Source organism: Filicampus tigris, chromosome 12 (genome assembly GCF_054856515.1).
Source record: "Filicampus tigris isolate MCC_2025a chromosome 12, RoL_Ftig_1.0, whole genome shotgun sequence".
Lineage (NCBI taxonomy): Eukaryota > Metazoa > Chordata > Actinopteri > Syngnathiformes > Syngnathidae > Filicampus > Filicampus tigris.
This window is the reverse complement of record NC_141228.1, coordinates 9,399,415-9,412,591: the sequence shown is the minus strand read 5'-3', so window position 1 is coordinate 9,412,591 and position 13,177 is coordinate 9,399,415. Positions and strand designations below refer to the sequence as shown.

The window sequence follows — 13,177 nt, the reverse complement described above, 5'->3', positions numbered from 1 at the left end:
CTGAGAGGGGAAAAAGACCAGATGCCCCCTTGTGCACCTCAGCAGCGTGCATACAGAGATCACTCACATCGCAATGGGTGACCGACCTGTGTGTGTGTGGGTGTGTGTGTGTGTGTGTGTGTCAGTCCGGAGGGATGTAGGCAACACTGGGTAAAGTCACTAAACACCCAATGATTTTTTTTTTTTAGCAGCATAGCTGGGCAGTCCGTCCCTGGGCCGGACCGGTCGGACCCTCCGGCCTGGCCGGATGCCCATTTTTGGGGCTTAGGGGTAGGGGCTGACAAATTTTAAAAAAGGGCTGGACTAAGCATGGCCTGAAGTGGATATTAGTCCGGCCCACTAATCGGCCCCCATGCGTGTGACGTGCGCGCGAGGTGACCAAATTTCATCTCAGCCTACTCGGTAAAAAAAGGCTTCTTTTTAGGCTTCCTTCTACTCCCGCCTCGGCGTAAACAAGAACTGCCGCATTGATTCACATGACCGACGCATTGTGCTGTTGGCGACAGGTCTGCAACACATCCCAGGCACACATCAGGAATTTTTGCTGCTCTGATCGGTTCATTATGTCACATGGTGCGATGACATACAGTTTCCCACACTGAGGAGAGAATGCACAACGCAGCTCGTTGGTGCTGCAAAGTAAAATAGTTTTGAAGCGTGACCAGCGGGTTGGAATTGTAAATTAGCCAGCTAATGATCTTTAAAAAGCCTCTGCTGTTTGCATCCCTCCCGCGGAGACGTCAATCACAGACGCTTTTTTTGGGTGGGGGGTCGGGGGCGGAACGGGGCAATGTTTATGAATATGGCCGGAGGGTCACGGCCGGAAGGGTACCCAGGTCAAGGGTGGAGGGTCGCGGCCGGACCGGCAAAAAAGGGTCAAGTGCCCAGCTCTGTTCAGCGGATTATCATGAAATAATGCAACAATAGTGAAAATTAGCGACTGGGGATGTTTGTTAAGTTGCACAGCGACAATGTTTTGTGCTACTAAAAATGTTTAAAATAACATGTATGCAATGTAACAACAACATATATTTGCTCTTCATACTATGGCTACATTGGTTTAAGAACAAATGAGCAAAAATAGCCATGTTTTTGTCATTCTGTATAGCACTCAAATAATGAGTTTGATTAAGCTTCACCAGTTATGTGTACATTTACTCCGACCACACCGAAACATGGCACTCCCAAAACTGAAATTTTTAACGTGAAAATATGCAGACTAAAGTATGAACGTATTTTTTGGAATATGTGAAAATATAGTAGGATAACCAACTGGTGGTCGGGCACCAACATTGCAGGCGTGCAAGTATGTTATTCAAATGACATTATATTCAGACAGCTGTCTAAAATGGAGATAATTTTTACAATGTTGTGGTCTGACAGATATTTTTCAAAAACTCAAAAGCGGCCTAAAAGTCTCCATGCCTTTTATTTCTTTTTTTCATGTCCTCCTCTGTTTGTGAATACACTATTGTCCTCACAGATGTTGACACAGACTTCAAGTGCTTGAATCGTCAGTTTAAAAAAAAAAAAATAATCTGGTTGGTACATCACACACATACAAACTCATATAAATGAAACGATTGTTCAGGGTGGCAGTACAGGCATTTTTATTGTTACCCGCACCAGAGGAGCTAGATTTGATTTGTTGCTTGTTTTTTTTTTTTGTTTTTTTTTTTCAAGAATTTGCAAAAACTACTCTGCTAACTTCTGCAAGACATAGTGGAGGGATGAGGTATGGGCCAAGGAAGAGCCCATTAAATTTAGATGCAGAAGCGGATGCAGGATTATATAAATGTTAATGGCAAAATGCAGGAGATGGGTATCTACAGTACATAGGTGATCATTGGAATTATTCGGACTTGGCTGCAAGACTGAGTGGCATCCTTGTTTGATTAGGTCTGCAACCACCTTAGCAATTGTAATGTACTATGCCTGATCAAATTCTTCCCATGTCATTCTCACAGAATACCATGAGAATAAATGTGTCTTTCCCTCTGAGTGGATCACGGCAAATTACTTGACACTGATATTTTGTAACACTGGTGATGTCATTTAGAAAGCACAGCAATTCTTGTTACCCTATGTGTGTTGCCGTCATATTCTTGCTGTACACTGTCACTTGTGAATGCGCGCACATGTGGCTGCCGTCATTCCAACTACCAAATGAACACTCATAAGCTTGTCCGGACATGACTGTGTGTTCTTGAATTATGTCCCTCTCTACCAAGGGTGCTGCATTGGGTTATCACGCTTCGCAAGGTTACAGAAATTGAGATGAATTGAGACGAAAAAGGAAAAAAAGAAATAGTCAAAATTTGTCATATTGAATATCAGCTTTTGGTCAGGTGCTTTTGCTTGTTCTCCTTGTGCTTGGATGGTTTACTTGGGGTGCTCTGTATCCTTCTCACATAGAAAAAAAAAACATGCATGATAGGTGAATTGAAGACTCAAAATTGTTCATAGCTGGAATGTAAGAGTTAATGATTGTTTGTCCATAAGTGATTATAGACATAGATAAGTGATTGACTGTGACCAGTCCAGGGTGTACCCCATCTATCGCCCAAAATCAGGTGGGATTGGCTCCAGTTCACTTGTGACCCAGAATAGTGAATGATACAGCAACTCTTTTGTCAACACTTTTATGAAGTTCTTTCACTTACCTGTAAATTCTGCTTGTATACATTTTTACAAGGTAAAGCAGAATTTTGCACTTGACTGTATCGTCAGGATCTTAACAGAAGGTAAACAAACATTCCCCCCACAACAGAGTAAGTGGAAATTAACCTCCAAACCTCTAGGTGGGGGTGGTCCGTATTCGTCAATCAGAAAAACAAGACCGAATGTGGCTGTTGGCCAACATACAAGCAAAGCAAACTTTGCCCGGCATTTTCACACTACGGACGTTCTCTAAAAATGGAAAAAGGCAAAGACCAAACAAGAACATGTCTGACCAAGTGATTGATTTATGTTTTCTGATTATTTTTACTGCATTACTTTTGTTTACATCTCAGGCCTTCCAAAGATAACAAAAGTTTGCTTGGTGCGTTGCAGTGTCTTGAATCTTAATGCAGGCAGAGTCCATTTCTGTTCGTCATGGTAAAATCAATACACAACCCACGGGACTAATTATCTGACTCCAGTGAAACTGCTTGTGCCATTTCATGGTTATAAAGTTACTCTTGCGCTCCAAAGATGTAATTGTTTAGTGTGTAATGTAGAAATTCATTCTTACCTTTTTTACAACCCAAGTGACAAAATATCGAACCCCTCCAGCAGATAGCCAAATTACAAATTAAGTTCCGCTGTGAGACCCAAACTTACAACATTCTGAAATCGAATTGAAATGTATCACCTATTTTTTTCTTAATCTTTAGATCGAATTAATTTTCCCGTCTACAAACAAGATGTTCATGTTTTTGATATTGTTTTTGTTTATATGCTTTGGACAATATTGCTATGGCTTCTGATGTAATTTGTTTTAGTGTGCTCATGTGTATGTGTGTAAATCACTATTTTTCATTTGAGCTGCTGATGTGTTGGGGCTGTGGAAGTGGGACATCAGTGTGTTCTATGCTTGCTATAGGCCCGTTGTAATTTTTTTTTTTATCTGTTCGGACCCCCTCGAAAATTCAATCCAGCATCTAATGGGGTTATTGTTAATGAAATTAAATTAAATGTATACAACATGAATTACCCCAACATACACGGTACATAAATTAAAAATAAAGTACAGTAGACATTAATGTATTCCCACAAATAGACATCAAAAAACCCTTTGCCAAGAATTTATGTTGATGACAAATAAAATAGCTTACAGAACTTAGCTGTAACTTTTAAAATGTACCGGCAACTCTGCCCCAAGGGAACAATGAACAACATTTCTGTTAACAAGAGCATTTAACAATAGGATTAACAGTTAATAACATTATTCTATAAAGTCAACATTGTTATTTTAAGCTAGTCATCTATAGATACCTTCACATCAATGCAGAGCAATAAAGTACATTGTTAAGTGAGTTGGTCCTAATTTCAATAGTTCTTCATTTTCTTTTTGTATTTTATGGGCTTTACTAACGAACGACGGCTGGGTAAATGCTGCATCTTTTTAATGTTTGGAAAAGTCCTGGTCTGGTTCCACTATATAAGCTTGTGATCACAGAGAGTCATCTGGTATCGAGGAAGAAACTAATAGGGACAACGCACACACACAACACAATTCCAAGGTAATAATAAACTCCTTGGCGCATTACACATACTCTTGGTAATAAAGACTTTGCATGCAAGCACACGGCTACACTGCACAGACCACTGCACACACTCACACACATATAAACACACGCATGCACGCACCCACACACACACGCATGTTGAATGACATCTTGCCAAGTGTGTGTGCACTCACACTGTGTTCACTTGCTGAATCATGTACTGTAACTATCTCATTTGGATGCCTTTGTTTTGGCTTTCACATCAGTAGTTAGCCATTCATCTTGGGATGCGCGAGACATTTCCATATATTTGTGCATATATTTGGGGCTGAATTAGGGGTACATTTACTCAGTTTCCAATTACACAGCATTTGGTTTATGCACCCCAAAGAGAATGGGCAGATGGGAGCCATGTTGAATGGTAGCCAGTGCTCAAATAAAACCATGTCATTTTAAGGTTAGCGGGTTTGCCACAAATCATCTCTGGGAGAATTGTTGGTGGTTGGGGACCTGAACTCATTTTAACCCGACTGACAGTATGGACAGAGACCATTTGTTGCCACAAATTCATCCACAAAAGAAGGGGAAACCAAAGCTTTGACCTGCACTTCACTGTGTGTCCTCAAATAAGTCGCCCATATGAGACAGGAGATTACCAATACACATAGTCTACAGTTGTTTCACCAGTTAATGTGTTTGCTTTTTTTGAAGGGATACTGACAGAGAACCTCAGTGACCTACAGTAAACAGCATGTGCCACCATTTGCCACTGTTGCCTGCCCTTGAGGTTATGCAGACTGCAGGGAGCGTTGTATTTTGCAGCTGAACATGCTGAATGGTCAAAGGCCAACATACGATTTCTGGGTGCAGAGCGCGAACAGAGGCCCCATGAGGGAGACACTCTGTTGACATTGTGTTTGAACACTTTGAGCAATGTTATCTCAGACAGTGTGAAGCTGAGGGACAATCAATCATTATGTTATTGGACCAGCGCCGGTGATTATTCATCCCAGACCTTTGATTCTGGGCGACGGCTTAAGGCATATTGCATGAACCTCTTTCCTTCACACTGGACTCCATCCGTCCATCCATTTTCTATACCGATTATCCTTTTCAGCGCCACAGGGAGAGCTGGACCCCATCCCAGATGAACCAGAACAAGAGGCAGACACGGACTAGTCCTCAATCAATCACAAGGTAGATAGCTGGAAGTTGCAGACTGATGCAAGGCCAGCTGTGCAAAAGGCAGCTTTGTTGTTCTATGTTTCTTCATAAGTGTATCAATTTAATTTAGAGGAAATAAGGCATTGTGGAATAAAGACATCATTCAAACTCGACTACAGAAGAAAGGCAAAGTGTTTAACTGTCAAAAAATACATTGATGAAACATAAACCTGATTTGGCTAGCGTTCCCACCAATGTGATATCCGCTAACACAGCATTGTGACAAAATGAATGTGGATTATTATTTTTCAGAATTATTCTTTGCTGTACAATTGAAAAGCTCCATTGTGTCACCCTTTAAGTAATACATTGCAGTAGGTAGTGTAGTGCTTGAACTACTTGTTGGATGTGAATCATATTAATTACAACCTGTATTTACAATGGCAGTGCTAGTTTAAACAGAATGCCTACAAGTGTGTTCCATAGTCTTGTATTGTGCAGATTGTCCTGGCTAGTACAGTATGTACTGTATCTGAACTTGACACCACCCAGTTTGCCACTCGATGTAGCCAAGAAAGTCGTGTTTCAAATATCTCCAATTAACAATCCCCTGTTCACCAAAGGCCTCCGCTTTCCATATCACACTTGTTTAAACGGAATATTGGATCATATTTGACATCTAAATTAGTTTGGATGTCATAGCTCTGCTTCATACACTTCAACTTTCCATCGGTTTTACTATTCTATAGTGCCAAACACCGTACATACATCATCGGCACAGTGAAGGTTTTTAACAAAGGAGGACTTCAAATGTTCACCTTCTTATTTTTCTTGTTCCGAACTTAACTGCAGCCCTCTTTATACACAGTTTAGTCTTTGCTGGAGTAATTCCCCTACAAATACATTATTTTTAATGGCATCAAAAATGGCCTGTTGACAAAGTAAAGAACAGGTTTTCAGTCTTCCAAAACCTCTGGAAAAAAAAAACGAAATCACAGTTGAACACTTCTTAGGAGGGTAATAACTACATGCCATTTGAGTTGGGAGCGAATGTAATCACTTGTCTGCCACCTCATCCGCAACACTCCCATTTCCCATCCAAGTAGCGTGCAGACAACTGCCTGTTTCTTCCAATGTTCCTATCGTAATCCTGTGGTAGTGATGAAAGATTGATTCATTCATTGCTGGTCCCCAGTATAGGTAATTACTTGGTGCACAGACTCCTCACCATGTATACAATATATGACTGACTATGAGTGTGCGTCTATCAGTCAGAGTGTCATTGTGACTGGACGATGAGTCATATAGTCACATTCAGTTTAGAAAATACATTTGTGGAGAAGGTGGTTATAAGGATTATTGTGTAAAGTTGGGCAAACGCTACACAATAGACTACAATACACGTCACAGAAGTAAATTGCTTGCAATGGAAAGTCAAAGCAACTTATGGAAGTGCTCACTATCCACAATAGACTGACACTGTCACTTACTGTAGACTGCATTGCATTGCTGTATATGTCTTGTATATGTCATTTTTTTTCTTAGCTGGGATATTATTAGTATTTCATTGCAACTGTTTTTTTCTGAAAATAGTAGTTTTTCATTATTCATTTTATTATTGTGTTTCTAGAATCAGTGATTTTTCAATTCAATTCAATTTATTTATTTATTTAATTTTTTGCTACTGCATGGTATGATTTTGTACATTTATTCACAGTTCAGGATGTGGGAGAGGCCCGTGCCCGCCCACCAAGATGCTTGTGCCCACCCAATTGAGGCACAGATTTCTAAAAATAAACAAACATCTTTCTTCATCATAGCAGCTATTCGTGTGCTTTGAAATGTTAATGTTGAGTTGTTTATCAGTACAAATACAAATATACAATTGTGTGATTTTGTTTGCTTGATGGCCAGTCTTATCTGCAGTAACCTATCACGGCCTGACTAAAAATGTGTTAGGCCACAGGTCTATAAGCAACGAATACGTCAATGTTGGCGTCCAAGAGTCCCGCTTATTATTCGAGGTGAACACGCAAGTTCTTTATGTGCCGTTGTGTAATGTGTCATGGCTGTAAAATGTGTACTGATTTGTAATAACAACAGCCGAGGACACTGAGGTGGACGGCACTCGGGACAGTCTAAAACACTTAAACATAAACTTAAGGAAACTTGAAAGTAGAAATATCAACATATATTTTGGTGATTGCATTTTTCGGCCACTGGGCAGACAGTACGGCAAGTGAGGAGGGACATTTTACACTGGGGTATTCAACTTAAGAGCCATTTCATGGGCGCCTCAAACCCTTTGGACATCTAAAATTAAGATCAATTTTCTTTTCCTTTTTTTTCACTTTATTTCTGTTGCAGACGTCACTTTGAGCCAGGTTGCTCGTTTGGTACAGTATACGTGAGTATGTCCGCCATATTGGATGTGGCCATCGAATTAGTAATAAAATCTGCTAATCCTATATTTGTAAAATTGAATTAGAATTACATAATACGATCAAAAGAAATGATTCAGTCCATTGAGTTCTGGCTTTATGATACCTATCCAAGGAGCACACTGACACACATGTCGTGGGTGCAAGGCAGTCTCCAATTGCCCACTTCACAGGCACGGCCGACTACATTAACCGCAAGTGGAGAGCTTGCAGTTTATGTGCCAATGTCATGCACACTGCTTGGAGTGCATTTACAAGTTAATAAGATGTAGATTCAAAATGACACCTTCATACTCAAGCGCAACCTTTTCAAGCAGTTATGTGCTCTTCTAGTGGGACCACAAAGAAGCAGTACCCAAATTGCCACTTGATGACAAAAAATAGAGATTGCAGCACAAACTCCATATGCATTATATTATGTATGTCCCTTTTGTTTTCATATTTGTTCATGCATTATTAGTGATTTGCACTATGTTGTGTTGGTATGATGTCAATATATTTACTTAGCTGACATACAACTATCACCACCGGTTGTGTAGTAGTATAGTCTATTGTGTTCCAAATTGTATTGTGGTAAACCAAAAGGAACTGTACCACTTGCAGGAAACATGGTTTTAGTCAACAGTGTCAGATGGTAGCTGCCCGCTGTAGACGGTGGGGTGTTGGAGAGGAAGAGGAACGTTGAGCAGTTAGCACAAAGGTGATGATTTGCAATTTGGTGACTGGAACTAGAGGTGAGACCTCGAAAGTGCACGCGGTGCTCGGTGTGTTTGTTTGCATGTGTTTTTGCGGTGCTGTGTTTAGAGGAGGCTGGTTGATGGCAGTCCTCAGGGGGATTCAGTTCGAACTGCATTTGTGATCCGGTGTTAAGTGCTCGGTCAGTGGTGAAGGCCTGAAGGATTAGGCTAACCCCCACCCTACCCCCAACTTCTGTGAGACCGCCCTCCCACCCCCGACACATGCACATATTGAGATTCTCCAGAGCCACCCACCACCCATTCCAACGACACCAGTACTCCTACCAGCAGCACTCAACGCGTGTTCACGTGCACACACATATGCACACACACACAAACACACGCACACACACACACACGTCAAAAGACACTCTAATATAACCAGCAGTACCATTCCCTTAATATTGCTGGAGTAAAGCGATCCGCTCACACTCACATCACATTAGTACTGCTATTAGACCAAATCCAGACATGAGAGCTACAGTGTGCGTGTGTGTCTGCAAAAGTTTTATACATGCTATAGAGGTTGGGATAATGTGTGTCTTTGAGTCCAGACATGTGATTTGTAAGGGCGGAAGAGAATTAAAAGTTTGCTGTGTGTCAGAAAAGGTCCATGGTCTGTGTGTGTGAGAGTGCGTGTGAAATAGAGAACGTACAGAGACACTGATATCTTGGCACAAGATGAGTGGGAGGAAGAACGGCTGAGGTTTGTGAGTGTCTGCTGAGGGCCCGTAGGTGTAAGCATGAAAAATTTCCATATGGCAGTAAAATGTCTACCACTTTGCAAACTGTGTTTCTAATATGTGCCAGGTGCCCTGAGACATTCCCTGGATCACATTATGAACTCTAATCGGTGCATGCGTGTCTATTCAGTATCTTCCTGTTTACGTACATAAGTTCACACAATAGAAAACAGATCAGACCAAAATTGATTTGTTATGGGGCTAATGCATTATTAAGGAACTTGTTGTTATTGTGGTTAGAAGATAGGATAAAGGGTACTGGATAATATAATATACTGTAATAATTTGCTTTCGTGCCCTCGGTAACAATGAACTTTTGATTTGTTATGGCCATCAACCAAGGGAAATGTAGAAACTTTTATTATTGAAATTTATATTAGGAACACCCTCAAACAGGCCCAGAATGATACACTCCATAAAAGGAAAAATACTCCTGCACCAACTGGAGTATTGTAAAGCTCAGGAAACATCAATTTGATAATGCGGATGTTCTTGGTGCTGGAAAATACGGAAACAGCCCAATATCTTATAGTGTTAATATATATATTTTTTTTTTTGCACTTGGGAATTGTGTTTGACGTCATGAAACATAACAGTGTATTACTGTCATATCATTGAAACAAATAACTAACAAAATCTCAGATAAAGGCTTGATATCTAAAGCTGCATTTTTGGAAAGCTGTCTAAGGTTATTTTGTTACGAGTCAGTGCAGTCAGAAGCTTGTTGAAATGACAGGGGTGGCACTTGTAATCCTGGCCTGTAATGGCGACCGGGCAGCCGAGACCGGGCTTCGGTGTCTTTAGATGGTGTGCTTTGAAGCGGCCACAGATCCTCTGACCAATAAGACGCTTTATGAACACAGTGTCTAATCTAATCATTACAAAGGAAAAGCCTTTTGAATGTATTTGCTCTTAATTGTTTTGTTTTTTTAAACTTGCAATGAGTTCAAAATGCATTAGTATAAATGAAAAAAAAAACTATTGTAATTGTTGTTGTTAATTTATTATTGGTAGTAGTAGCAAACAAAAATAAATGAACGTAATACATTCATAACTAAGTTTTTCTGGATTTTTAGAAACTTAACTTACCAGAGACTAAACAAACAACATCGGTGATAATAATGAGATCAAAACAGAGGAAAAACACCACATGAGAAATTATTCTTAGTAGTAACATTACTACTTAAAAAAAATATTCTGTGATGTTTGCATTTTGTTGGAGCATAAGAAAAGTAAACCCTCAAAATTCTAATATAGTATATATAGCATATATAAGTCTCATAGGTGTAAAAGTTGAATTGCCCAAATATTTATTGTGACTCTTTGACTATAGCATACACAACATACACAAATGTTAGTTGACCCTGAAAAATATTTTTCAGCAGTCCGTGTTAAGGCGTCCGAGTAAGAGACACACAACAGACCACATGGTTACGTCTGTCTGCTTGCACCTCCCAGGAAATGGCATCCAATCGCCTTTCAACTTTACACTAACTGCCTAGTCATTTGGCCTCACTGCAACATTTCACAGGTCTACTTTCCTTGCAAATGCCTGAACTCTTTATATTCATTTCTTGAAATTCTTCCAGCCAATGCATTCACTTGAATTGACATCAATGCAAGTTCATGTAAACAGAATAAAGTTAAAAAGTAAAGATGGCCTGCCTACTGTAGTTTGCTTGAATTAAAATTGACATAGCTTTATGAACAGAGATTATTAGCCTACTTTCAACTCATATTCTTATAATCACATAGAACAGAGAACACATTAATATTAAAAATAATGAGTAATGATGGCAGCTTGTGGAATTTAGCCGCTCATTATTAATGTGTCGATGCGAAGTTCAGCCGAGCGCTAAGAAGGCGAAATCATTCCAACTATGTCAATATTGATTAAATATTCTCTAAAAACAGGAACATGCCTAACTCATTCCATGTAGGTTTTTGTTTTATCGGCATTTCCATCTGCTAAAGTGTATGACAGAAGGGAGCAAATGCTACTTTAAGCATTATAAACATGATCATATCTCCTAATGACTGCAAAAAGAAAATAGAAGATAAATGTCCTGGGATATGGTTTAGCTCACTTTTGAGAAAGGACCCCAAGTACTTAGCGATACAAGAAAACAACTGTAGCGGAGAAAGGGAATGAGGAGAACGGCTGTAAAGTTCAGGCCGTGGCAGATACCCTCTCACCTCCTGCTGTCAGCTTCAGCCGAAAAGGAAAAACACTTTGCAGCTCTATGGGCCGAGGAAGGAAAAATAAAGATTTAGTTATGCCTATTGAGCCAAAGCACTCGCTGCATGCATCCGAGTGCAGTGGTGAATGTACATTGGATGTAGTTTTCAATAAATCGGAACAAAATCTGAGCATTCTGTGAAACTACTGTAAATAAAATGTGTTTAAATTATATTTTATGTCGTTGTGCTGTTTGTTCAGTGATGATCATGTTTGATTTAGTGATGTCCCTATCACACTCAGATGAACCCAAACAGTAACATTCCCTTCACGATGTGTTCATAATGATATAATTTTGTTTCAACAAAAACTCTCCCTTTCCTTCTGTCTCTCTCGTTCTCTCCCTATCTCTCTCGCCGAGGCGATCCGCAGGTGGCGCTGTGTGTCCATGCCTGTGCACAAGAGCGTTTGTGAGTGAGTGTTTGAATCTCATACAGTAAAGAAGGCAGCGCCACACTGCAAAACGTTAACAAAGGAGAACAACCACGTTACACGACATTAACATAAAAACCCCGTACTGACACTGGCATGTTGTTGTTATAATTCTCTAAAATGTTAATGCTTGGATTATAGCCTTTTGGTTTGTGTCAAGAGAAAACGGACCGTTGCTGTCCTGATTCTACATGCAGATTGGGTGCGTGACAACAGTTGTTGGTATCCAATGAGAAGAAGTCAACTTTAGTTTCATTTTAACAATAAACATGATGGTGAGATTGACATTTGTCAGTGCCGCCTAACCCCTCCCCTTCCCTCTCCCTCGCTCTCTTGTGCCTGTCTAGAGCTCTCTCCCTCTCTCCTTCTCCCTCTCCTTATTCCTACACGGCTGTTTGCCTCATTCCAGCGCACAGAGCGAGCCAGACGGTCCACAGCAGTAGCCAGCGCTCATCACTCCGCTCAGGGAATAAATACTGTACCATTTAAAACCAAGCTCCTGGAGTATCGCTTGTCCGTGGACACAGGCAGGCTCACACTTTTTTTTTTTTTTAATTTTTTTTATTTCTTGCTGTGGACTACACGCACTATGGTGGTGTCATAAGTGCGTCTTTCTCCTCTGTTGTGACCAAACAGAAAGTGTTTTTTTTTTTAGGATATTTCTCACAGAAGTCTGCGTTGTATGTTTTTGGGGGCTTCTCAGTGACTGTTCAGAAGGGAAATCCTGATTGTGGAACTACTGCGCCAATGGTGTGGTCCCGGACTGGACTACCTGCTCGCAGCTGAGGAGGACACCAGCGGAGTTCTGGTACCTTTTCCTTTCGTTCTATTAAAAGACGCATTGGCGATTTTTAAAAGTAAGAGAGAGAGAGAGAGAGAAGAAGGCTGCTGTGTTTTTTTCCACCATCCAATGGTGTCATTTCTTCCAGTAAACGCGCATCTTTTGGCGTTTTGGTGAATGGTTCCGTGGGTATAACAAGGTTGGGACTGGAAGGAGCGGACTGTGCGTGGAGTGTGACCAGCCCGGGATTGTACACTGTCCCCATCTTGGGTCTGTTTACATGAGCTCGTTATGACAATGGATTACATTCTGCTCTTGTGCAGCTTCTTGCTGCCCGCAGCCACTGCAGTTGAAGGTAAGGCATTCATCCATCCATCTATTTTCTAAAGCGCTCAAATTCAAGTTAATGCATTTTTTAAACTCGTTTCC

At 40.6% G+C, this 13,177-nt stretch overlaps 1 protein-coding gene across 12 annotated transcripts in view; it reads left to right on the top strand.

Moving 5' to 3' along the window:
* The first annotated feature begins 12,326 nt into the window (after positions 1-12,326).
* ephb3b (eph receptor B3b) overlaps positions 12,327-13,177 on the top strand; it is a 55,923-nt gene continuing 55,072 nt past the window's right edge. For 3 of the 12 annotated variants that reach the window (XM_086046406.1, XM_086046399.1, XM_086046395.1), the window contains exon 1: positions 12,330-13,103. In XM_086046406.1, coding sequence (XP_085902532.1) covers positions 13,040-13,103 — 64 coding nt within the window. In that variant the 5' untranslated portion in view covers positions 12,330-13,039. Of the gene's footprint in view, positions 13,104-13,177 lie in introns of all 12 variants that reach the window. The other 9 variants (XM_086046397.1, XM_086046402.1, XM_086046407.1 and 6 more) reach the window with 7 other exon arrangements.